Source organism: Oryx dammah, unplaced genomic scaffold, assembly GCF_014754425.2.
Source record: "Oryx dammah isolate SB20612 unplaced genomic scaffold, SCBI_Odam_1.1 HiC_scaffold_5, whole genome shotgun sequence".
Lineage (NCBI taxonomy): Eukaryota > Metazoa > Chordata > Mammalia > Artiodactyla > Bovidae > Oryx > Oryx dammah.
The window spans coordinates 100,597,242-100,624,781 of NW_024070189.1; the positions used below are offsets into that span (position 1 = coordinate 100,597,242).

At 42.2% G+C, this 27,540-nt stretch overlaps 1 protein-coding gene across 1 annotated transcript; it reads left to right on the forward strand.

Moving 5' to 3' along the window:
* The first annotated feature begins 18,182 nt into the window (after positions 1-18,182).
* LOC120864184 (olfactory receptor 1361-like) lies at positions 18,183-19,130 on the forward strand. Its single transcript, XM_040241037.1, has one exon. It carries the CDS (start codon positions 18,183-18,185, stop codon positions 19,128-19,130), a length of 948 nt encoding a protein of 315 aa, XP_040096971.1.
* Positions 19,131-27,540: the final 8,410 nt, after the last annotated feature.

Consider the following 27,540-nt stretch of genomic DNA (forward strand, 5'->3'; position numbering starts at 1 on the left):
GGATGGTTACAATCACATGGTTTAAGATATTAACTGTATAGAGTATGTGGTATGGGTTCCCAGGTGGCGCAGTGGTAAAGAGTCCACCTGTCAAAGCAGGAGGTGCAAGAGACATGAGTTTGATTCCTGGAGAATGAAAATGCCATAAAGTAGGAAACTGCAACCCGCTCCAGTATTCTTGCCTGAAAAATCCCATGGACAGAGGAGCTTGGTGGGCTACAGTCCATGGGGTCGCAAAGACTCAGACATGGCTTAGCAACTGAGCACACAATATGTGGCATAAAAATAATCTAAGGACAAATGTGATAAATGAAGACTACCTATTGAATTCACCGTAGCAATCACGTCAAAAAATAAATCCAAGAGATGTACCTAAAAATGTAAAAGAGGAGATAATAGGAAATTTTAAAGATGTTTAATTAATTGAAAAAAGGCCTAAAAGGAAATAATAACAGATAATACAAATAGAAAGCAGAAGACAACATGTTCAACATAATGTCTATTTTTTTTTGCAAGTTACATCAATATTTAGTAAAATAGATCCATATGACGGGTCATAAATCAAGTCTCAATGAATTCCAAATGACTGAGATAACTCCCAGTATAATCTCTAACTATGACATAAGTAAATTAGAAATTAATCCAATGGTTAATTAGAAAAATCTCCAGATCTGTGGAAATTAAATAGCACATTACCTAGAAACAAAACAGGGACTTCTCCAGTGGTCCAGTGGTTAAGAATCTGCCTTGCAATGCAGGGGACGTGCGTTCAATTCCTGGTCTGGAACTATGACCCCACATCCCAAAGAATCTGTGCATCACAAGGAAAGATCCCACATGCCGCAACTAAGTCCTGACACAGTCAAATAAATAAATATCTTTAAAAACAAAAACAACAACCCAAGGGTCAGAAAAAGAATCACGTGAAAAAAATTTTAATTTAATTATAATGAAAACAATATATCAAAATATATGAAATTCTCATTAAAGCTTAGGTATGAATTTATAGCTTTGGATAGATACATGGAAAAATAAGAAAGATTTAAAAACATTGATCTAAGTGTCTATATTAAAAAAAAAAAAAGATCAAGTTAAAGTAAGAGTGCGTGCTCAGTGTCCAACTCTTTGCAGCCCCATGGACTGTAGCCCTCCAGGCTCCTCTGCCCATGGGATTTCCCTGGCAAGAAAACTGGAGTGAAGTTGCCATTTCCTACTCCATAAAGTAAGTAGAGACAGTAAAAAATAAAGATAAGAGCATAAATCAATAAATTATGTGGGAGGCAAACAATAGAGAAAATTTATAAAGCTAAAAAATGGTTTCTTTAAAAGAGTAATAAGATAAATAACTCAACAATATACTGACCAAGAAAAAAAGAAACAAATTACCAATACCAGTGATGAAAGAGAGAGCATCATTACAGCTCCTCCAGACATAAACTGTGTATTATTAACAACTCTCTTCTAATAATGTTAAGTAGATAAATTTGTTTATTTATTTATTATTGAAGTATACTTGATTTACAATGTTGTGTTAGTTTTGGTATGCAACAAAGTTATGTATACATATTAAACTTCTTTGACCAAAAAATTCATCCCTGTTTTCCCATAAGATGTTATAGGAAAACTCAAATTAACTTTTTGGCCAACCCAAAATACATATAACTCAGAATATTTTCAGTTATAATTTATTACAGGATCTTTCCTGTGCTATACACACAGGACCTTGTTTTTTAATATATTTATTTATTTTAACTGGAGGCAATTACTTTACAATATTTTGGTAGTTTTTGCCATAAATCAACATGAATCAGTTATGGGTGTACATGTGTCCCGTCATCCTGAACCCCTTCCCACCTCCCTCCCCACCCCATCCCTCTGGGTTGTCCCAGAGCACAGGTTTTAAATGTCCTGTTTCATGCATTGAACTAGGACAGGTCGTCTATTTTACATACGGTAATATACAAGTTTCAGACTCTCACATTGTCCCATTCTCGCCCTCTCCCACATAGTCCAAAAGTCTGTTCTTTACATCTGTGTCTCTTCTGCTGCCTTGCATATAGGGTTGTCATTACCATCTTTCTAAATTCCATATATACACTGTATTGGTGTTTTTCTTTCTGACTTACTTCACCATGTATAATAGGCTCCAGTTTCATCCACCTCATTAGAACTGACTCAAATGTGTTCTTTATTATAGTTGAGTAATATTCCATTGTGTATATGTACACAACTTCCTTATCCATTCATCTGCCAATGGACATCTAGGTTGCTTCCATGTCCTGGCTATTATAAACAGTGCTGCAATGAACATTGGGGTATACATGTCTCTTTGAATTCTGGTTTCCTCCATGTGTATGGCCAGCAGTGGGATTGCTGGGTCATATGGCAGTTCTATTTCCAGTTTTTTAAGGAGTCTCCACACTGCTCTCCATATGGCTGTACAAGTTTGCATTCCCACCAACAGTGTAAGAGGGTTCCCTTTTCTCCACACCCTATCCAGCATTTATTGTTTGTAGACTTTTTGATGTCAGCCATTCTGACTGGTGTGAGATGGTACCTCACTGTGGTTTTGATTTGCATTTCTCTGATAATGAGTGATGATGTTGGGCATCTTTCCATGTGTTTGTTAGCCATCTGTAAGTCTTCTTTGGAGAAATATCTGTTTAGTTCTTTGGCCCACTTTTTGATTGAGTCATTTATTTTTCTGGTATTGAGCTGCAGGAGCTGCTTGTATATTTTGGAGATTAATTCTTTGTCAGTTTTTTCATTTGCTATTATTTTCTCCCATTCTGAAGGCTGCCTTTTCACCTTGCTTATAGTTTCCTTTGTTGTGCAAAAGCTTTTCATTTTAATTAGGTCCCATTTGTTTATTTTTGTTTTTATTTCAATTACTCTGGGAGGTGGGTCATAGAGGATTTTGCTGTGATTTATGTCAGAGAGTGTTCTGCCTATGTTTTCCCCTAAGAGTTTTATAGTTTCTGGTTTTAAATTTAGATCTTTAATCCATTTTGAGTTTATTTTTGTGTATGGTGTTAGAAAGTGTTCTAGTTTCATTCTTTTACAAGTGGTTGGCCAGTTTTCCCAGCACCACTTGTTAAAGAGTTTGTCTTTTCTCCATTATATATTTTTGCCTCCTTGGTCAAAGATAAGGTGCCTATAGGTCTATGGGTTTATCTCTGGGCTTTCTATTTTGCTACATTGATCTGTATTTCTGTCTTTGTGCCAGTGCCATACTGTCTTGATGACTGTGGCTTTGTAGTATAGTCTGAAGTCAGGCAGGTTGATTCCTCCAGTTCCAGTCTTCTTTCTCAAGATTGCTTTGGCTATTCGAGGATTTTGTGTTTCCATACAAATTATGAAATTATTTGTTCTAGCTCTGTGAAAAATACCATTGGTAGCTTGATAGGGATTTCATTGAATCTATAGATTGCTTTGGGTAATATACTCATTTTCACTATATTGATCCTTCTGATCCACAAACATGGTATTTGTGTCATCTTTGATTTCTTTCATCAGTGTTTTATAGTTTTCCGTATATAGGTCTTTTGTTTCTTTTGGTAAATTTATGCCTAAGTACTTTATTATTTTCATTGCAATGGTGAACTGGATTGTTTCCTTAATTTCTCTTTCTGCTTTCTCATTGTTAGTGTATAGGAATGCAAGGGATTTCTATGTATTAACTTTATATCCTTCACTTTACTATATTCATTGATTAGCTCTAGTAATTTTCTAGTGGTGTCTTTAAGGTTTCTATGTTGAGGATCATGTCACCTGCAGACAGTGAGAATTTTATTTTTCTTTTCCAATTTGGATTCCTTTTATTTCTTTTTCTTCTCTGATTGCTGTGGCTAGAACTCCCAAAACTATGTTGAATAGTAGTGGTGAGAGTTAGCACACTTGTCTTGTTCCTGATTTTAGAGGAAATGCTTTCAAGTTTTCACCACTGAGGGTGATGTTTGCTGTGGGTTTGTCATATATGGTTTTTATTATGTTGAGGTATGTTCCTCCTATGCCTGCTTTCTGGGAAGTTTTTATCATAAATGGATATTGAATCTTGTCAAAGGCTTTCTCTGCATCTATTGAGATAATCATATGGTTTTTATCTTTCAATTTATTAATATGGTGTATCACATTGATTGATTTGTGAATATTTATGAGCTTGCCGTTTATCTATTTTACATGTAGTAGTTTGTATCTGTTAATCCCCAAACTCCTGATTTATCTCTCCTCCACCTCCTTTCTCCTTTGGTACCTTTGTTTTCTATGTCTATAAGTCTGTTTCTCTTTTATAAATAAGTTCATTTGTGTCATATTTGAGATATCACACATAAGTGACATCATATGGTACTGATTTTTCTCTTTCTGACTTATTTCACTTAGTATAATCTCTAGGTTCATCTGTGTAGTTGCAAATAGTATGATCTCATTCTTTTATGGCTGAATAATATTTCATTGTGTGTATATACCACTTTATCCATTCTTCTGTCAATGGACATTTAAGTTGCTTCCACATCTTGGCTAGTGTAAATAGAACTGCTACAACCATTGGGATCCAATTTGTGTTCCCACCAACAGAGTAGGAGAGTTCTCTTTTTCCACAACCTCTCTGGCATTTGTTATTTGTAGGATTTTTAATGATGACCATTCTAACTAGCGTGAAGTGGTACTTAGCCATAATCTTGATTTGCATTTCTCTAATAATTAGCGATGTTTAGCATCTTTTCAGGAGAAGGCAATGGCACCCTACTCCAGTACTCTTGCCTGGAAAATCCCATGGACGGAGGAGCCTGGTGGGCTGCAGTCCATGGGGTCGCTAAAAGTCGGAAATGACTGAGTGACTTCACTTTCACTTTTCACTTTCATGCATTGGAGAAGGAAATGGCAATCCACTCCAGTGTTCTTACCTGGAGAATCCCAGGGATGGGGAAGCCTAGCGGGTTGCCGTCTATGGGGTCGCACAGAGTCAGACACGACTGAAGTGACTTAGCGGCAGCATCTTTTCAGGCGCCTATTGGCCATATGTATGTTTTTGGTAAAATTTATTTTTAAAAAATTTTTAACTGACATAAGATATATAAAATTTGAATTGCTCTATATGCTTCCAAAAACATAAGGAAGAAATAATACCAATCTTACACAAATGCATTCAGTGAAGATAAAAAAAGGTTCACACACTAACTCATTTTATGAAACCAGAAAAACCCTGATACTAAAAGCTGACAAGGACACTGCAGGAAAATAAAATTTAAAACTCAATATTCACATGAGCAAAGATGAAAGTTTTAAATAATTACAAACACAATCCAGCCATATATTAAAAGGTTAATATACCATAGCTATGTGAGGTTTATTTCAAGAATGAAAGTATGGTTTAATATTTGGAAATCAATCACTATAATTCAACACATGCAGAGAATAAATGAGAAACACGTGTTATCATCTCATAGATGTAGGAAAAACATTCGACAAAATTCAATACCCACTCCTCTTTAAAAACAAAAACAAAGAAGAAACAATTCTCAAACCAGGAATAGCAGGGAACTTCTTAAATCTGATAAAGGACAGATTTTTAGAAAACATATCTAACACCAAACTTAATGTGAAAAACTGAATTATTTCCTCTTTAGATTGGGAAGAAAAGAATGTCTGCTCTCATTTATATTTAACATTGTTCTGGAGGTTCTAGGCAGAAAAAGAAATAAAGTGATTAAAAATTTAAACTGCTTTTGTTTGCAGACAACCTGATTGTGTACATAGAAACTCCCCCTCCCCCCCCAAAAAAAATCTACAAGCTACTGGAACTAATAAGTGAATACAGCAAAGTTGTAGGAGACAAGGACCCCTGGCATGCTGGTAGTCCACGGAATCTCAAGAAGCTGGACACTACTTAGCTACTGACAACAAGGAGACAAGGTTCATCTATTAAAACATCAATTGTATGTCCTCTTCTGGCAGTAAACAATAGGAGGAGGAAAAACTTTATCAAAAGACACAATATGGCATCATAAAAATAATACTCCGTTCAGTTCAGTCGCTCAGTCGTGTCCGACTCTTTGCGACCCCATGAATCGCAGCACGCCAGGCCTCCCTGTCCATCACCAACTCCCGGAGTTCACTCAAACGCATGTCCATGGAGTCAGTGATGCCATCTGGCCATCTCATCCTCTGTCGTCCCCTTCTCCTCCTGCCCCCCAAAACAATACTACTTAACATCAAAAATATAAAATACCAGCAATAAATCTAATGAAATATGTGCAAGACCACTACATTGAAAACTGCTAAGCTTTTTTGAATAAATTATTTTAAAAATAAATGAGGAGATATACCATTTCCTATATAAGAAGACTTAAAGTGGTTAAAAATGACAATCCTCTCAAAATTAATTTATAGAGCCAAAGCAACCCCTAACCTAATTCCCACCAGGATTTTAATAGAAATTCACAAACTCAACCAAAAATTTTTATAGAAATTTCAATGACCATGAATAAAATAAGGCAATCTTGAAAGGGATGAAGCTGGAAAACTCACATTATATAATTTCCAGGCTTACTACAAATTTACAAAAGTGAAGACATTTTCTCCCAAATATTAGAATGGACAAATATATCCAAAAACAGAATAGAAGGACTTTTCTGGTGGTCCAGTGGTTAAGATTCTGCTCTCCTCAGTCAGGGAACTAGATTCCACATGCTGCAATGAAAGATCCCGCATATCACAACTAAGACCCAGCACAGCCAAATGAATAAACAAATCAATTTTTTAAAATAGAATAGAGAACCCAGAGATAGCCCCATGCATGTACAGTCAGTTGGTCTTCTGCCAAAGCTCTATAGTTAAGGGAAAGGAAAGTCTTTCAACAAAGTGGCTAGATTTTGAAAGAAACCAGACACGAAACAGTACACAACCATTCAATTTACTGAAGTTTCCCCAAAAAAGCAAAATTCTGATCTACAATGGTAAAAAACATAATAGTGGTTGTTCTGGGGATGGTAGGATGGGCTTGACTGGAAAGAAGGCAAGAGAGAGGTTTCTGAGGCAATGGGAATGTTCTGTATCTTGATTTGTGTGATAACACAGATTTGTCTAATTTTAGCAAGCTTAAGTTTGGTGCATTTTACTGTGTATAAATGATACCTCAAAAAATTGAAGGATGGAGGCAAGGACAGTAGGTAGGAACGGCAGGTCAAAGACAAAGAACCATAAAATGAAATAACACAGTGGTGCTTGAACAAGGTCTCCATTCAAAGTGTCTGGAGCTGCACAGGGAGGGGGTGAGGATAAGGTGGCAGCAAGCAGTGGGTGATACCATCACTGAGGTGTCTTTCAAATATAGCAGGTAAGTTTATTCCTGAATCCCACTCAGGCTTCCTTGATAGCTCAACTGGTAAAGAACCCACCTGCAATGCAGGAGACACAAATTCAATCCCTGAGTCAAGTCAGGAAGATTCCCCTGGAGGATGGAAAGGGAAACCCACTCCAGTACTTTTGCCTGAAAAACCCCATGGACAGAGGAGCCTGGAGGGCTACACTCCAAAGACTTGCAAAGAGTCAGACATGACTGAGTGACTGAGCACAACCCCATTTACATTGATGCCCGACTCTTCTGTGGTGTGTATTCCAAATGGCTTGGGGGTGATAGTGTTTCAAAAATCCAGTACCCTAGGTCATTTAGGAAGACTCTCTGTGGCATATTTCACCACTGGGCATTGAGCCAGGCCCAGCTATTTCTTTCCTCAAGAATCAAAGCTGGGCAGTGCCTGCCCCTACTCTGAAGCTTCCCAGGAGAATCTGAACATAATTGCAATCAAGGGATGAAAAAAAATAATAATAATAAAGCAGAGTTTTGTCCCAAAGGAAAAATGGAAAACCACAAAATTGAAATCAATAAATGTTTAAATAAATGACAACCAAGTGAAATGTTATATCAACCTCACTCATTGTTGGCTTTGGTATTTATAAAAATGTCATTGCACCTACTCATATAAAAACCTGCACACAAGAAAGATAAATACTGTATGATTTCAATCATTTGTGAAACTTAAAAATATCAAATTGATTGAAACAGAGTAAAATGGTGGTTGCCAGATTGGAAGGCAAAGAAAGGGAAAATGTTGGTCAAAAGGTGAAATTTTCGGTTGTAAGACAAATAAGTTCCAGAGATCTAATGTACAGCATGGTGATTGCAGTAAGTACAACCATATTATACTTGTGATTTGCTAAGAGAATAGGTCTTAAGCATTCTCACTATGAAAAAAAAAAAAGATAGCTATGTGAAGTGATGACTGTGTTACTTACCTTGCTTGTAGTAATCATTTCACAATGTATGTGTGTGTGTGTGTTAAGTTGCTTCAGTCATGTCCCACTCTTTGCAGTCTCATGGACTGCATCACGCCAGGCTTCCCTGTCCTTTGCTATCTCCCAGAGTTTGCTCAAACTCATGCCCAATGAGTCAGTGATGCAATCCCACCATCTCATTCTCTATCACCCCCTGTAGTAGAGATACATAATTTATGAGTAAGCATTAACATATGGTTCACATGCTTTTACTTATAAAATCTGTGTCAAAAAATTGTAGTGGCCCTATCTAGGGATGGGAGCCATGGTGGGATTTTGAGCAAGAGATGGGCACCATTGACTTGCCACCATTAACCCAGAAACACCAACCGAATTCTGCCATTTCTAGGGCCCTTGAGGCATGTTTTCCCCAAGATATGTGCCTTGGAGATAGAGGTCTCTCACTACACCAAGCCTTGCAGAAGTGAAGGAGAAGGAAAAAGAAAGAAATGCTGGGTTTCTCTCTTTCCCCAAGCTGCTACACCCAGGAGTGGTTCCCTTTGGGGCAAACATTATTTGGCATCTGGATCCCTAACAAGGCATTTGGGGGCTAAGCCTGACATACAGGGATTGAGGTATAAATGTTAAAAGTCTTTCCTGAGAGCCCTCAGACCCACTTCCCCATCCTTCAAAGCCTCCAGACCCATTCTCCCTGCAACCCAGCTTGCCACCCAACAGATACTTCCAAATCCAAAGAGCAGAGAAATATGTTCTACCCTTGGCTTAGTGCCTGGCATCATAGCTCACCTGCCAGGTAAGTGGGGAATGAAGTAGAACAGTGGGAAGCATAAAGAAAGAGCAGGAGTTCTGGGCTCTGCTAGATTTTAGTCCAGCAAGACTAAATAAAGTACTTGAAGAAATAACAGCTAACATCTTCCCAAATACGGCAAGAGAGAAAGCCTGGAAATTGAAGCTCAGTGAACCCCAAGCAAAATAAACCTGTAGCAATCCAAGCCAAGATACATCACAATTAAATTTCTGGAAACTACAGATAAAGAAAAAATCTTGAGACTAGTCAGAATAATTATGCCTTATCTATAGAGGAAAAGCAATGTGTGACTGACAGTGGATTATTCACCAGAAACCATGAAGCCAGAAGGAAATGGCACAGTATTTGTTCAGATGCGGAGAGAAAAGAATTGCCAGTTCAACAAAATATCCTTCAGAAATGAAAGAGAAATGAAGACATTCTCGGATGAAGGAAAACTAAGAAAATTTATCTCTAGCAGATCTTCTCTAAAAGAATATAGAAAGGAAGTTCTCTGAACACGAAGGAAAATGCACACTTACTTGTGCATGCTGAACACGAGTATCCACAGAGATACGTTTAGACAAAGAGTACTTTATCTGAGTATGCTCTTCAAAGAGTAGTGACCCCACTTGTTCGCACCCAACAAAAATGAAAATTTAAAATACTGCTAAGGTTTAAGAGAGATGCTCCCCCACTGTGGAAAACAGCATGGAGGCTCCTCAAAAAACTAAATGAATTACCATATGACCCAGCAATCCCACTCTTCAGCATGTATCCGGACAAAATTATAACTCAAAAAAGTACACACACCCCTATGATCACAGCAGCACTGTTCACAATAGCCAAGACGTGGAAGAAACCTAAGTATCCATCAACAGATGAGTGGGTAAAGAAGATGGGGTACATTCATACAACGGAATACTACTCAGACCAAAAAAGTAACAAAGTAATGCCATTTGCAGCATCGTGGATGGAACTAAAGATGATCATACTCAATGAAGTAAGTCAGAAAGAAAAGACAGATATCATGCGATATCGCTTTTATGTGGAATCTAAACCATGACACAAATGAGCCTATCTACAAAACAGAAACAGATTCACAGATACAGAGAAAAGATTTGTGATTGCTAAGGGGGATGGAGGGGAGGGACACACTGGGAGTTTAGGGTTAACTGATGCAAGTTATTACATATATAATGGATAAACAAAAAGATACTATTGTTTAGCACAGAAAACTATATTCAATATCTTGAGATAAACCACAAAGGAAAAGAATATCAAAGGGAATGTATATACATACATGTATAACTAGATTGCTTTGTTGTACAGCAGAAATTAACACAACATTGTAAATCAACTATACTTCAATTTTCAAAAAAGATAGATGCTGCAAGGTCTTTGTAATGAGAATCGTGCAAACTTTTTATAGATAGAATTCCCAAGTTTCACTTAGGGCATCAATCCTTAACTTTAACTATGATTCTTATCATTGCAGTTTACTTAAGTTACTGATATTCCTAGTGCTTCCTGCCGCCTCATTTGTGTGCATTTGTATAAAAGCTCTAAAGTTAGAGATCAGATGTAAAAATCCCTAACACTGTTTCAGTTCAGTTCAGTTCAGTTCAGTCACTCAGTGTCCGACTCTTTGCGACTCCATGAATCGCAGCACGCCAGACCTCCCTGTCTATCACCAACTCCCGGAGTTCACTCAGATTCACATCCATCGAGTCCGTGATGCCATCCAGCCATCTCATCCTCTGTCGTCCCCTTCTCCTCCTGCCCCCAATCCCTCCCAGCATCACAGTCTTTTCCAGTGAGTCAATTCTTCACGTGAGGTGGCCAAAGTACTGTAGTTTCAGCTGTAGCATCATTCCCTCCAAAGAAATCCCAGGGCAGATCTCCTTCAGAATGGGCTGGTTGGATCTCCTTGCAGTCCAAGGGACTCTCAAGAGTCTTCTCCAACACCACAGTTCAAAAGCATCAATTCTTCGGTGCTCAGCCTTCTTCACAGTCCAACTCTCACATCCATACATGACCACTGGAAAAACCATAGCCTTGACTAGATGGACCTTAGTCGGCAAAGGAATGTCTCTGCTTTTGAATATGCTATCTAGGTTGGTCATAACTTTTCTTCCAACGAGTAAGCGTCTTTTAATTTCATGACTGCAGTCACCATCTGCAGTGATTTGGGAGCCCCAAAAAATAAAGTCTGACACTGTTTCCACTGTTTCCCCATCTATTTGCCATGAAGTGATGGGACCAGATGCCATGATCTTCGTTTTCTGAATGTTGAGTTTTAAGCCAACTTTTTCACTCTCCTCTTTCACTTTCATCAAGAGGCTTTTTAGTTCCTCTTCACTTTCTGCCACAAGGGTGGTGTCATCTGCATATCTGAGGTTATTGATATTTCTCCAGGCAATCTTGATTCCAGCTTGTGCTTCCTCCAGTCCAGCGTTTCTCATGATGTACTCTGCATATAAGTTAAATAAGCAGGGTGACAATATACAGCCTTGATGTACTCCTTTTCCTATTTGGAACCAGTCTGTTGTTCCATGTCCAGTTCTAACTGTTGCTTTCTGACCTGCATACAGATTTCTCAAGAGGCAGGTCAGGTGGTCTGGTATTCCCAACTCTTTCAGAATTTTCCACAGTTTCTTGTGATCCACACAGTCAAAGGCTTTGGCATAGTCGATAAAGCAGAAATAGATGTTTTTCTGGAACTCTCTTGCTTTTTCCATGATCCAGCGGATGTTGGAAATTTGATTTCTGGTTCCTCTGCCTGGTTCCTCTGCCTTTTCTAAAACCAGCTTGAACATCTGGAAGCTCACGGTTCACATATTTCTGAAGTCTGGCTTGGAGAATTTTGAGCATTACTCTACTAGCTTGTGAGATGAGTGCAAGTGTGCGGTAGTTTGAGCATTCTTTGGCGTTGCCTTTCTTTGGGATTGGAATGAAAACTGACTTTTTCCAGTCCTGTGGCCACTGATGAGTTTTCCACATTTGCTGGCATATTGAGTGCAACACTTTCACAGCATCATCTTTCAGGATTTGAAAGAGCTCCACTGGAATGCCATCACCTCCACTAGCTTTGTTCATAGTGATGCTTTCTAAGGCCCACTTGACTTCACATTCCAGGATGTCTGGCTCTAGATGAGTGATCACACCATCATGATTACCCGGGTCATGAAGATCTTTTTGTACAGTTCTTCTGTGTATTCTTGCCACCTCTTCTCAATATCCTCTGCTTCTGTTAGGTCCAGACCATTTCTGTCCTTTATCAAGCCCATCTTTGCATGAAATATTCCCTTGGTATCTCTAGTTTTCTTGAAGAGATCTCTAGTCTTTCCCATTCTGTTCTTTTCCTCTATTTCTTTGCATTGATTGCTGAAGGAGGCTTTCTTATCTCTTCTTGCTATTCTTTGGAACTCTGCATTCAGATGCTTATATCTTTCCTTTTCTCCTTTGATTTTCGCTTCTCTTTTTTTCACAGCTATTTGTAAGGCCTCCCCAGACAGCCATTTTGCCATTTTGCATCTGTTTTCCATGAAAATGGTCTTGATCCCTGTCTCCTGTACAATGTCACGAACCTCATTCCATAGTTCATCAGGCACTTTATCTATCAGATCTAGGCCCTTAAATCTATTCCTCACTTCCACTGTACAATCATAAGGGATTTGATTTAGGTCATACCTGAATGGTCTAGCCGTTTTCCCTACTTTCTTCAATTGAGGTCTGAATTTGGTAATAAGGAGTTCATGATACCACCCATTAGGGTGGCTGTAATTTAAAAAAAAAATGAGTTTTAGTGAGGATAGGAAGAAACTGGAACTCTTATGCACTGCCAGTGGAAATAGAATTGGTACAGCCATTGAGGCAAACAAATTAAAAATAGAATTACCATATGACCCAGCAATTCCACTTATGGGTGTATATTTACATATATATATATATATATATATATATATATATATCCAAAGGAAGTGAAGCAATGTCTTGAAGAGATATGTGTATGCTCATGTTCATAGCAGCATTATTTACAATAGCTAAAATGTGAAAGCAATTGCTACATGAATCAGCAATCCTGGTTCTATGAATGTACCCAAAAGAACTGAAAACAGGGACTCCAGCAGATGCCTGTAAGCCAGAGTTCACAGCAGCACCAGTCACAGTAGCCAAAGGTGGAAAGTACCCAAATGTCCATCAACTGGTGAATGGATAAACGATGCAATATTTTTCAGACCTAAAAAGGAATGACGCATTGGCACAGGCTACAGTGTAGATGTGGAGAAGGAAATGGCAACTCACTACAGTATTCTTGCCTGGGAAGTATCGTGGACAGAGGATCCTGGCAGGCTACAGCCCATGGGGTTGCAAACAGCTGGACATGACTGAGCACGCACACACACGTAAGGGAGATGACCCCAAAACCACTATGTTAAGTGAAGCAAGTCAGTTGCAAAAGGTCACACATTGTACGATTCCATTTATGTGAGATGTCCAGAATAGGTAAATCCACAGAGATGGATTCAAGGGTCGGGGGATGGGAAATGGGGATTGACTGCTACTAGGTATGAAGTTCCCTTGTAGGAGGGTTAAAGTGCTTGGGAACTGAACAGAGGTGGTGGTTGCCCAATATCATAAGTATGCTAAATGTCACTGAACTGTTTAGTTTTTAATGGTTTTTTGTTTTTTTTTTTTGCAAGGAATACAACTTTATTTAAAAAGCTAGGCGTCCTAGAAGATGGCGTATCATCTTATCTGGGTCTGAATGCCAGTTTCTTTTATAGACAGAAGAGTAGGAGGTGAGGAAAGTGAAAGTGAAAGTGACCTCGCTCAGTCGTGTCCAACTCTTTTCAATCCCATGGACTGTAGCCTACCAGGCCCCTCTGTCCATGGGATTTTCCAAGCAAGGGTACTGGAGTGGGCTGCCACTTCCTTCTCCATAATGGTTAAATTTTATGTCATGTGAATCTCACCTCAATTGACAAGTAATGTTTGCAGAGGAGGAGAAATAACACATGACATCCCTTATATGTCGAATCCAAAAAGAAATGATACACATGAACCTACTTACAAAACAGAGAGAGACTCATGGACATAGAGAGTAAACCTAGGGAACTTATAGTTGCTGGAGAGGGAAGGGTGATGAGAAGGGATAATTAGGGAATTTGGGATAGATATCCACGAACTGCTCTATTTAAAATGGGTGACCAACAAGGACCTACTCTACAGCACATGGAACTCTGCTCAATCTTGTGTGGCAGCCTGGGTGAGGGGAGTTTGGGGGAGAATGGATACACGCATATGTATGGCTGAGGCCCTTCACTGTTCACCTGAGACTGTCATAACCTTGTTAATTGGCTTACTCCAATACAAAATGAAAAGTTATTTTTTTTAAAGAAATAATATCTGCAAACCATTGTTCCCAGCAGTGGGAAGCCAAGGACATACAATAGCGGTCAGACAGGTCCCCTAGAGCGGGGGGAAGTCCTCTGAGCCCAGAACTTGCAGAGTTCCCCCAAAGAGGCCCAGAGTCACCTTGATCCTGAGCCCAGGGGTAATAGAAAAAGCCCAGAACAAGACGTGGTCGCCCTCTTTCCCAAAGAGACGAGCCAGCAGGGACAGGGTGTGGAGCAGACAATTAGCAGGTGCCCTAACAAGACACGAGGGACTGAGCCTGAGGGGTGAGGATGGCCGGTACATTGGGCTCTGCCGGCTTCTCCTGCTCCCTCTGTGGGGCCAAAGACCTCGCTCCACGTGGCAGGAAGCCCAGGTAAGTCTCCCAGCAAAAGCTGTGTCACCTCCTGCCAGGCATCTCCAAAGCCAGAGGAGACACCTGCCACAGGTGAGTGGGGAGAGAGGGAAACAGGCAGGAGAAGAAACCAGCAAGACGGGGGCTGTGCCTCTCCAGCCAGGCTGCTGAATGCCCTTGGGAAAGTGACTTGGCCTCTCGGAGCCTCCGTTCACCAGTCTGGATAATGAGTACAAAAAAGTGGGAAGCAAATGTTATGTGGCAGCCTGGATGGGAGGAGACTTTGGGAGAGAATGGATACATGGTCTCTGGTTCCTCTGCCTTTTCTAAAACCAGCTTGAACATCTGGAATTCACAGTTCACATGTTTGGAGCAAGAGAGACTGTGAAGTGTTGGGTAATGGGCTATTCTCTCCAAGCGTCCTCATCCTATAAGAGTGCCTATCTTGGATTAAGCAAGAGGAAACAGGTAGAACTCCTTGTCTTGGTGCTGGGTGCAAAAGGAGCATTTGAGGAATGTTAGCTGGGCTTTGCCAGTGGCTCAGTGGAAAAGAACCTTCCTACAATACAGGAGACACAGGAGACCTGGGTTTGATCCCTGGGTTGGGAAGATCCCCTGAAGGAGGGCATGGCAACCCACTCCGGTATGCTTGCCTGGAGAATCCCATGGACAGGGAAGCCTGGTAGGCTACAGCCCATAGGGTTGCAAAGAGTGGGACCCGACTGAAGCGACTCAGCACACACGCATGCAAGAAATGTTAGCAAGGGACCTCCGTGGCGATCCAGTGGTCAAGAATCCCAGCTGCCAAGGCAGGAGACACGAGTTCAGTCCCTGAGCCAGAAGGATCCCACATGCTGCAGAGCAGCTGCGCCTATGCACCACCACTTCTGAGCCCAAGAGAAGCCACAGCAATGAGAAGCCCATGAACGGAGCTAGAGAAACCCTATTCACAGCAAGCAACAAGGGCACAGTAAAGATAAACAAATAAATAAAGCTTTAAAAGAACTGTTAGCTACTGGTAGCAGAGTGATAGGCACCCAGTGCAAGCTTTTAAGCTGGGGAGAAGACCTGGGTTCAATCCTTGCATTGGGAAGATCCCCTGGAGAAGGGCATGGTGACTCACCCAGTATTCTTGCCTGGAGAATCCCCATGGACAGGGGAGCCTGGGGTCGCAAAGAGTTGGACACAACTGAGCCACTAAGCACAGCACAGACCACTCCTAGGACTTAATTGCACTGAGAGGCATTGGATACATAACATTCTCAGACAGGGTTATGAGAGGTAGGACTTTGCTTTTAATTTTAATTCTGTTAGTTTAGTAGAAATTAAGAGAGAACTCAACACCTTCAACAATGCTATTGACATTAAAAGAAAAGCAAGAATTTCAAAAGCTGCAATAGACCTAGTGGTAATCACTTTCAGGTCGGTCCCTCCCTACTCATTTCTTACCTCATCTCCTGTGCTCATTCTGGTTTCTTTGGTGCTCCTTGAATAAACCAGAGATGCTCCTTCCTCAGGGCCTTTGCACTTGCTGTTCCTCTGCTTAGAACACCAGCCTCAAAAGTCAAAGATAATGTTTACTCAGACTGAAGAGGAAGGAAGGTGGGTCATTTGTAGAGATGTGGATGAATCTAGAGCCTGTCTTACAGAGTCAAGAAAGTCAGATAGAGAAAAACAAATGTTGGATATTGCGGCATATATGTGGAATCTAGAAAAATGGTACAGGTGAATGTAGTTCCAGGGCAGGAATAGAGGTGCAGATGTAGAGAACAGATCTGTGGACACAAGAGGGGAAGGAGAAGACGGGGCAAACTGAGAGAGTAGGGTTGACATATATACACTCCGTGTGAAAAGAGCTGGCTAGTGGGAAGCTGCTGTGCAACACAAGGAGCTCGGCTTAGCTCTCTGTAAGGACCTAGGGACATGGCTCGGGGTGGAGGGTCGCGAGTGGGAGGGAGGCGGGGATTGGTGTATATGTATACATACAGCTGATCCCCAGGTGGCGCTAGTGGAAGAGAATATAACTGTCAGTGCAGGCGATGTAAGAGACACGGGTTCCATCCCTAGGTTGGGAAGATCCTGTGGAGGAAGGCATGGCAACCCACTCCAGTATTTTTTTTAAGTTATTTATTTTTTTAATTGAAGGATAATTGCTTTACAGAATTGTGTTTGTTTCTGCCAAACATCAACATGAATCAACCATAGGTATACATCTGTCCCCTCCCTCTTGACACTCCAGTATCCTTACCTGGAGAATCCCGTGGACAGAGGAGGCTGGTAGGCCACAGTCCATAGCGTCGCAAAGAGTTGGACACGACGGAAGTGACTCAGCACACACGCACAGCAGAGTCACTTCTTTGTACAGCAGAAACTCATACAATGTTGTAAAGCAGTTATACTCCAATAAAATAGATAAATACCAATAAATACAGAAAATGAAGCGAATGATAAATGGGTGCATCTTGCACAGCACAAAGCATTTCACAAGCACACAGCACACTGCTTGCACTTGTTGTTGCTGTCTAGTCACTAAGTCGTGTCTGACGTTCTGTGACCCCGTGGACTGTAGTCTGCCCGGCTCTTCTGCCCGTGGGATTATCCCAGTAGGATCACTGGACTGGGGGGCCGTTTCCTCCTCCGGGAGCTTCCCGACCCAGGGACGGAGCCCGCCTCTCCTGCAGCCCCTGCACTGGTGGATGGGTTCTTTCCCCCTGAGCCATCTGAATCTGAGTTCTCCCCAAAGCAGATTCTGAGTCAAGAACTTGAGTGCAAATATTTATTTGGAAAATAATCCCAGAAAACTCAGTGAGTCTTTGGGGAAAGAAGGTGTGGATGAATAGGGATCCTTGTGAGAGCACACCCCAGAGCTGCCTCACTCAGAAGGGATGAAGCTGGGACATTCACCCTACAAGCCCAGTCCCTCACTAGCAAAAGTCCTTCTTGGGATGCCAACTGCCCTCACTTCCTCGTCACACCGTGTGCAGGTTAAGCCTACTCCAGTGATCAGATAAAGCCTTGGTGCACAGAGACACGGGTGGTACAGGTGAGAGATGGTCAGTGTGCTTAGGAGCTGTCCACCAAGCTGCGAGTGACACCCTGCAGGTGGGCTGTGAAGAATGAATGGTGTGTTTACTGATGGAAATGATCCAGCAAATGGGTGGGGGGATCCAGCAAATGGGTGGGGGGATCCAGCAAATGGGTGGGGGGATTCAGCTGCAGGAAAGAGTGGGAAGAATTGATGATCGGCTGAACTAAGGAGAGGGGATGAGATCCAGGGTGCAAAGGAGGGGCTGCCTTGACCAGAACCCTGGACAGCTCCTCCATTTCCTTTCTGATTGATTCAGGATGGCTGAAATTGGGGCTAATCTCACCCTGGTCTCTGAGTTCCTGCTCCTGGGGCTCTCGGAGGACCCCAAGCAACAGCAGCTGCTGTTCATACTCTTCCTGAGCATGTACCTGGCCACGCAACTGGGGAACCTGTCCATTATCCTGGCCATCGCCAATGATGTCCGGCTCCACACGCCCATGTACTTCTTCCTGGCCAACCTGGCCTTCGTGGACGTTTGCTTCACCTCCACCACTATCCCCAAGATGCTGGCCAACCACGTGTCAGGACACAAAGGGATTCCTTATGCTGGCTGCCTGGCCCAGATGTTCTTCTTCATCTGGTTCGCCAGCATCGACTGCTTCCTGCTGACCGCCATGGCCTATGACCTCTATGCGGCCATCTGTCACCCTCTACACTATGCCCTGTCTGTGACACCACAGCTCTGTAGCCTCCTGGTGGCAGCGTCCTGGACTGCAGCCTTGGGGAATGCCCTGACCCACACAGTATTACTGACCCGTCTTTCATTCTGCACCCACAACCGGATCCCCAGTTTCTTCTGTGACCTGAGCCCTCTGCTGAAGCTCGCCTGCTCTGACACCTTTCTCAACAATGCAATGATATACACTGTGGGTGCCCTGCCTATCATCGCCCCCTTTGTGGGCATCTTGGTCTCCTACATGCGCATCTTTGCTGCCGTGTTGAGGATCCCATCCACGAGAGGCAAGTGGAAGGCTTTCTCTACCTGTGGCTCTCATCTCTCTGTGGTGTCCCTGTTCTACGGCACCATCATTGGGGTTTATTTCAGCCCCATGTCCTCCCACGCAGCCCAGAAGGACACAGCCGCTGCAGTGATGTACACTGTGGTCACTCCCATGCTGAACCCCTTCATCTACAGCCTACGCAACAGTGACATGAAGGGCGCCTTGGGAGCCCTCATCAGCAGGAGGCCAGTTTTTATTCAGTGACCACAGCATTGTGACATCTGAGTGTCCAGATTCAGCACCCATCTGTCCTGAACTTTCCTGCACAGTCCCAATCTTAGATAGTTCCTACATTTCACTCTTAGTTCATTTGTTTATTACTTTATCCTTCCAACAGATATTTATTGAACATCTATTACATTTTACTATTGGTTGGTTACTATTTATACTCTTTCAAGAATCTGGCAGGGGACAAACAAAATCTCCGACCTTGTGGCACTTAAACTGAAGTCTAAAGAATGCATCATGGTTAAAAGGAAGTGCTCTAGAAACCAGAGAGACCAGGATTCAAGTGCTACTCTGTGTGAAGGTCAGGTTAAGCTGCTGTAACAAAGAGGTACAAAGGCAAAAACTCAAAGGGTGTAAGGTTTTGCAGATTCTTGGATTTTTTAGCAATAGAGTAATGGCACCCCACTCCAGTATTCTTCCCTGGAAAATCCCATGGACAGTGAGCCTGGTAGGCTGCCGTCTATGGGGTCGCGCAGAGTCAGACACGACTGAAGCGACTTAGCAGCACAGTGTTTTTTTCCTAGCCAAAGTTCTTAAGTCTATTTAATTTACAGTATTTGGTTTCTTGAACTACATACATCTTTGTCATTCTCTGTTAACAGTCACTTGAAATAATAGCCTTGGGCATGCGGCAAAATCCCTATTTAAACTGAGAGAAGAGAAAGTTGTTGGCTCTTCCAATCATGTGGTATTTCTGACTTTCAAAACTGGCCTGTTCTTGGGTCAGATCACCTCTTTCTTGTGAGTCCTTGCTGCTTAGCAAGGAGCAGTCAACTTATGGTGGCATTCTCACTCTTCCCAATCACTTCGAGAAACACAGACTCAGTAGACCTATGGTCTACATTTCCAGTAGGTTATACCAGGTGATGACATTACCAAATATTGGTCTTTGACATAACAAGGTTCACCAGCTTTCCAGTCTGCAATATTTGTGTCCTTGCCCCCAGGTCACTAGACTAGTGCAACTAATTTTTTATTGTTGTGATTAGAGCACTCCACTTCTGATACTAATTTTTGTATTAGTTAGGATGAATAGCTTATTTGGTATATTAGGGATTCTATAACAAAATACCACAAACTGTCAACACATGGCTTAAATAAAAGAAGTTTGTTGTCTTGCACTTCTGGAGACCCTCAGTCTGAAATCAAGGCACTAGCAGGTTGCTTTCTTCTGCGGCATAAGCCAGCGTCTCTTCCATGCCTCTCTCCCCACCTGGTGGTTCACTAGTTCTCTTTGGTGTCCCTGACTTGTAGATACCTGCTTTCATCTTTACATGTCGTCCTCCCTGTATGCATGTCCATCTCTAAACATTCCCTTTTTATAAGGACACCAGTTACTCTGGATTAGGAATCCGTTGTACTCTAATATGACCTCACCTTAACCATCATATCTGCATGCATGGGCGCTCAGGCACTCTGTCATGACTGACTCTTTGTGACCCCCTGGACTGTAGCCCGCCAGGCTCCTCTATGCATGGAATTTTCCAGGCAAGAAGACTGGAGTGGGGTGTCATTTCCTACTTCAGGGGATCTTCCCTACCCAGGGATCGAACATGCATCCCCTGTGTCTCCTGCATTGCAGCCAGATTCGCTGAGCCATCAGGGAAGCCCCTTTACATCTGCAACAGTCTTCTTTCCAAGTAAGGTCACATTCTGAAATATGGAGGGTTAGGATTTCAACAGATGAATTGGGGAAATGGACATAATTCAATCTACAACATCTGCTAAAAAGGAACCAAAAAAAGACAAAAAGTAATGACTCAAACAAAATAGTTTATTTCTGTCTCGTGCAACAGTCAGAATTCTAGGTCAGTGGCTGATTCTGCTCCTTTCAAGCATTCAGAAACCCAGCTTCTTTAGATCTTATTTCTTGCCTGTTTCCCAGGACATTATTATTGTCTGTAACATTGAAGCTGTGAACCCTAGATCGTCAAAAAATAATCAGAGAGCTCAGGGGAGACAAGCCCATTATCTTGAAGTGCCATATACGTCTCACATTCCACACTGGGTTATAAAAGCGAAAATGTTAGTCACTCGGTCGTGTTGACTCTTTGCAACCCCATGGACTATAGCCCACCATGCTCCTCTGTCCACAGGATTCTCCAGGTAAGAATAATGGAGTGGTTAGCCATTCCCTCCTCCAGGCGATCTTCCTAGCCCAGGGATCAAGCCCAAGTCTCCTGCACTGCAAGCAGATTCCTTGCTGTCTGAACCCCCAGGGAAGCCCACGGTGGTTTATAAGTAGCTGCAAAACAAGCAGGAAGGTTCTTTACCACTGAGCCACCAGGGAAGCCCAGGGCTGTACATCAAATTGATGTGTTATTGATAGTTACATAATCCAGATATGTGTCATCATAGTGGGTCTTGTGATCTCTGATAAGATCAAGAAGGAATGCAGTCTTTTAAAGAGTTGTCTAATTAATGCTAGGAGCATGTTTCTCTCTATAGCTGAGCAGGTACTCCTATCAGTGGGGAGGTTTGGTGTATAACGCACAACTGCGTTACACAGATGACAGTCACAGTTGAGGGGAGAGAGGAGGTCAAAGGGCAGAGACAACTTTTTATGTTTAAATTTTTATTGTCTTGTCATAAAATATGAGTTTTACTTCACACTGCATTTCAAAAGAAGATTCTGGAGAGTCCCTTGGACTGCAAGGAGATCAAACCAGTCTATCCTAAAGGAAATCAGTCCTGAATATTCTTTGGAAGGACTGATGCTGAAGCTGAAGCTCCAATATTTTGGCCACCTGATGCGAAGAACTGATTCATTGGAAAAGACCCTGATGCTGAGAAAGATCGAAGGCAGGAGGAGAAGGGGACAGCAGAGGATGAGATGGTTGGATAGCATCACCTACTTGATGGACATGAGTGTGAGCAAGCTCCAGGAGTTGGTGATGGATGTGGAAGCCTGGTGTGTTGCAGTCCACGGGGTTGCAAAGAGTTGGACATGACTGAACTGAACATTTCATGGAAAGAGATACCCTTCTTAGGAACTCTACAGCCATCATCGTCTGATTCCTCTGGTGTGGTTTAGGGACCTGGGCATTACTTTAAGGCTCAAACAGGCATAAGCTCAGTGCATGGTTTCAAGATAATTCTCTGCAACACTCAGCAGGCTATTTGCTCCCAGGCAATAGCCATACCCAAAGCTTTTTCCTGGCCAAAGTATTTGTATTGCTTGATTTACCCAGGTCTGTTTATCACCTGGTGGCTGGACCAGCCCTTGTGGTTCTTATGATTGCAAGACACACCTTAGCAACAACCACTGGGCAACTTTGTAAAAATAAGATTTCTTACTCACAGGTCCTCAAGGGTATAGGATGCACTGGGGGCCACGTAGTGAAATCACAGGCAGAGAGACAGCACAGACATGGTGCTCTGCCTTTATCAGAGTCCAAGGAGGAGGATGCCAGAGCTTTTTCAAGTTCACTCTTTATTGTCTAATTTAAATCCTAAGAACAAGAATGAAGGCACAGGAAGGGAGAAGTGGGGCCACTCAAGCGGTCAGTTATCGAGGTTGCCCAGAACTTTCGGAAAGGAGAGCTTCATGGCTGGAGCCGGTACCCACCAAGGTTGTTAGCCTTCCCCAGTCAATAGAAACTTAAAGAAAAGGAAACAGAAATTCAGGCAAGGCTTTACAGGGGCTCCTGCTGTAGCAAAGAGGGGCGAGAACAAGTAACAATTTCCCTTGCTTGCTCAGTCCCTTCATAGGTGAGCTTGCTTGGGAGCTTGTTCTTTGTAGAGGGTGAGGGAAGAGGTGTATCCAGTGTCTGGCCAGAGGAGTGGCTTACGTGGTTTGCCCACCCTTTGGTGGTGTTGAGTGCAGGGGGCATGCACAGTACCCTGGTTTTGCTCCTGACACCCACTTTTTGCTCCCAGCTCTTCAGAAGTGGCATTAGGGGTTCTTTGGTCTTTTTGTACCTTTTGTTCATTTGCTGCAACTGTGCTTACCTGCAGTTGTTTTTAACCCCATATAGCTTTGTTTGCTCTAGGAGAGGTGTGTCCAGTTGCAAACATTGCAGCGCTGCAGCAAAGGGACTCAGGCCCCAGCCTGTCTCAGGGCAGCCTTGTTCCTCATCTGGTTGTTTATCTTAGTAACTGTATCATACAGTTGCCAATATGTTTATTTAGGATGGATGAATTACTATCAGGCATAAAAAAAGAGGAAAAAAATCATGCCATTTGTGACAATATGGACCTTGAGGCCATTATGCTAAGTGAAATAAGTCAGACAGGGAAAGAAAATACCATTTGTTCTCACTTATACAATTATACAATATCAGGAACTTCCCTGGGGGTCCAGTGGCTAAGACTCATGAGGGGTCCCAAAGAGGGGACCAGGGTTCAATCCCTAGCCAGGGAACTAGATTCTTTGTACTGAAACTAAGACTTGATGCAGTCAAATAAAGAAATAAATATTTTTTAAAATTTAAAAAAAATCAACAAAATGAACTCATAGATACAGAGAACAGATTGACATTTACCAGAGGCATGGAGTGAGTGGTAGGGAAAATGGGTAAAAGTGGTCAAAAGGTACAAACTTCCAGTTCTAAAATAATTAAGTCATGAGGTATAATGTACAGCATGGTTCATATAGTTAATAATACTGTACAGTATATTTGAAAGTTGCTAAGAAAGTAGATCTTGAAGAGTTCTTTTCAAAAAAAATTTTTGTAAGTATGTCTGGTGATGGTTGGGTCTTTTTGCTTGTTTTTATTATAGTTGATTGTGTTAGTTTCAAGTATACTGCAAAATGATTCCATTATACATGTATATGTATGTTACATATCAGTTATGAGGTAGGAGATAGATGGGCTCCAGGTTGGACACTTACAATCAGCCAGTCTCCTCTTTGTATTTCCTGAGGCAAGAGATAGGCGGGCTCCAGCTGAGGAATTTACAACCAGCCCCTTGTTTGCTTTCAGAAATGGAAGTAACAACAGAAACAGGGTAAATAGCCATTAAAGAACATTTACAGGTGTCCTGCAAACATCTCAAGGGAATAATTACGGCAAAGATAAAGAGAGGAAAAAAAACTTTGTCTGAGTAAAGGATAAGGGAGACACACAAGGGCTCCTTGGAGTCAAAAGTCAGGGGATAACTCCAGGCCATAAAGAGTCTTGCTCCTCCCAGAAGCCTTCACTTCAAGATCCCTCTTAGCTGAGGGGGGTGTGTGTGCCCCGGGAGAGGGTCCCAGGGTAGAGCAGGTGTGGAAGAAGAAACCAGATAATTGGCCTGAAGGAAGACAAAGACCAGAAGAACCGACCTATAAAAATGACTTAACCGGCTCTTTGCTGTGCACCTCCTCACTAAGGGGAATGCCCACACCCTTTCCGTCTGGCTGTGCATCCCTGCCTTGCTTCTGTCTCAGCTAAACAAGCTCTTTCTCTCTGTGCTCTCCCACTTGTGCTGCTGCTGCTGCTGCTACTAAGTCTTTCAGTCGTGTCCGACTCTGTGTGACTCCATAGATGGCAGCCCACCAGGCTCCCTCGTCCCTGGGATTCTCCAGGCAAGAACATTGGAGTGGGTTGCCGTTTCCTTCTGTGCTGTCTCTAATAATAAACTTTGTATCTGCTTTTACAGTTTCTGCCTCCATGATAAATGCATTTTTCAGTGGGGACAAATATCCAGAGAAAATTATCTTTTCGCTTGTAGCCCTTGCTGGTCTGGTGGCTAGGATTCCTAGTTCTCATCCAGACTACCCAGGTTCAATTCCTGGGCAGGGAATTAAGATCTTGCTTCATGCCACTGCGCCCTGCTGCCTCACTGAGATCAGTTATACATGTATATCTATATTGTTTTCATTCTTTTCCATTATAGTTTACGGGGATGGTTGTTAACTAGACTTATTGTGGTGGTCGTTTGGTAATACATACAAATATGAAATCATGATGTTGTGCACCTGAGTGTCACTTTGGATTTGTCATTTCACCCTCTAAGCTCTGGCTGTCTCATGTATAAAATAAGGGTAATAACACCTAGCGTACAGGGATGTTGCTGCTGCTGCTGCTGCTAAGTCGCTTCAGTCGTGTCCCACTCTGTGCGACCCCATAGATGGCAGCCCTCCAGGCTCCCCCGTCCCCAGGATTCTCCAGGCAAGAACACTGGAGTGGGTTGCCATTTCCTTCTCCAATGCATGAAAGTGAAAAGTGAACGTCGTCACTCAGTTGTGTCCGACTCTTCATGACCCCATGGACCGCAGCCTACCAGGCTCCTCCATCCATGCATTTTCCAGCCAAAAGTACTAGAGTGGGGTGCTGTTAGGAGGAGTGAATGAGATAATAGGGTTTGTGAATGATGGGCAAGCAAGGTGATTTTAGGTGTGGAATGAGGACTTTCTTGGAAGTCCAACGGTTAAGACTCCACACTTCCACTGCAGGGCACAAAGGCTTGATCCCTGGTAGAGGAACTAACATCCCATGTGCTATGCATCTTGGCCAAAAAAAAAATTTTTTTTTTAAAGTGTGAAATAGATAAACATATTTTACTTAAATGTAAATCAGGAGAAAACACAATTGGCTCCTAGAGCCTGCACTATGTTGAGGCCAAAGAAGTTATGTGAGATTATTTTTAATTGTCATATGGTAATAATATGGTGGTGGTTTAGTCACTAAGTCGTGTCCGACTCGCGACCCCATAGATTGTAGCCCGCCAGACTCCTCTGTCCATGGGATTCTCCAGGCAAGAGTACTGGAGTGGGTTGCCATTTCCTTCTCCAGAGGATCTTCCCAACCCAGGAATCAAACCCGGGTCTTCTGCCTTGCAGGCAGATTCTTTACCAACTGAGCTACAAGGGGTAAATAAAACAATGTAAACAAGTGTTTTACAACCACAGTCCCAACAAAGAATTCCTAAAAAGACAAATTTCATTGCCTTCTCAACAGTTTGTCACTTCACTAATCATTTCTAGTTGGAGACACATTTTTGAAAAACTTTTTAAAAGACGTGTTTGTTGAAATGGGATTTACATTCAGTAAAACTTGGTTTGAAGTTTGACAAATGCAATCATCATAGTTAAAGCGTAGAACAATTCTTCAGCCCTGTAAACTTAAAAAAATATTCACATCCTAAAAGCTGAGAACTACATTTTACTGGGTGTGAGTTTTTAAGATATTATCTCAAGTAACCCTGAGAGAACTGCTGTGAAGAAGCGAGGGGGGAGCCAGGATATATAGAAGCTTTGCAGTGAAGGATAGGTAGTCTGAACATCGAACGGTTATTGTTGATGAAAGAAAACCAAACATGTCAACTTAAGGAATTTAGCGCTTTTCTTTGTATGGGAAGATGCAAGAGTCTGAGCTCACTGAAATCATTCTTTTGATAAACACCTTAGCTATCTAGGGCCAGTATCTTGGGTTTTCACATCCTGGGTTCCTCAGGGCTCACCATAGAGAGTGGTTGCAGTCTGATGGCTGCTAGATTGCAGGTATTCTTTCTTCCTGAGTTCCCTTAGAGCTCACCAGATCATGTTGGAGGGCTGTAATTGCTGACGACTGTAACATCCTGTGTTTACCGATATGGCAGGCAATATTCCATTTATTAGCCCCCCCAACCCACACCCCAAAACCCTATGCAACCAACTCTTCCCTGATTCTTAGGAATCCAAAGAATTTTTGACAAATCCCTGATTTGTCAAAGGGGTCAAGTTTAACCATTAAACTGATCTACTATAGAAAAAAAATTGTAAGCACAAAAAACAAGTTTTTAAAAGGATCCTTTGAAACATACAATCCTTAGCATAGTCAAAAGAATGGAATTTAAATATAACCTTTGTAAATTAAAGCAGTTAACAGACTTGTCTTAAAATAGTGGTGGGATAAATAGCTAATCTAGTTATTGCATCCTGCTTCAGGCTGGGGTTGGTTGGTAGAGAAACTATTTTAACTAATGGAGTTGAATTCTACAGAAATTCTCTCAGGGACAGATACATATTCTTAGATATTTGGCACCTTCTCAAAAGTTTACCCTGCTACCACCGTGAAAGCACAAATGATAACAAGCAGGGTCCTGTGGGGTTCCTGGGCACGAAACCTTTCTGCTTACAGGAAATAGCTTTCATTCAGCCTCCAGCACCTTCCCCGAGGTCCAAGGCGCAGGTTCAATCTGTTGCTAATTAGGGAAGAGAGGAAAGGTAAGATCAGGGAGAAATAGTCAAGAGAAACTACAGTACAGCTTTGGGGAAAGGTCCTGTCTCTCTATCAGTGGGTACAGACACAGTATCTTTGAGCTGTTTTGCAGATACTGAAATGCCCTCCAGGTGGGAGAAGTTAAGAATGGTTTGCTGCTCACAAGCACATAGACCCCAGACCAGTTGGAACCTGAAGGTTGATGATGCTGACTCCTACTTACCTAACCCCCAACCAGTCAGAACAATGTCCACACAAGC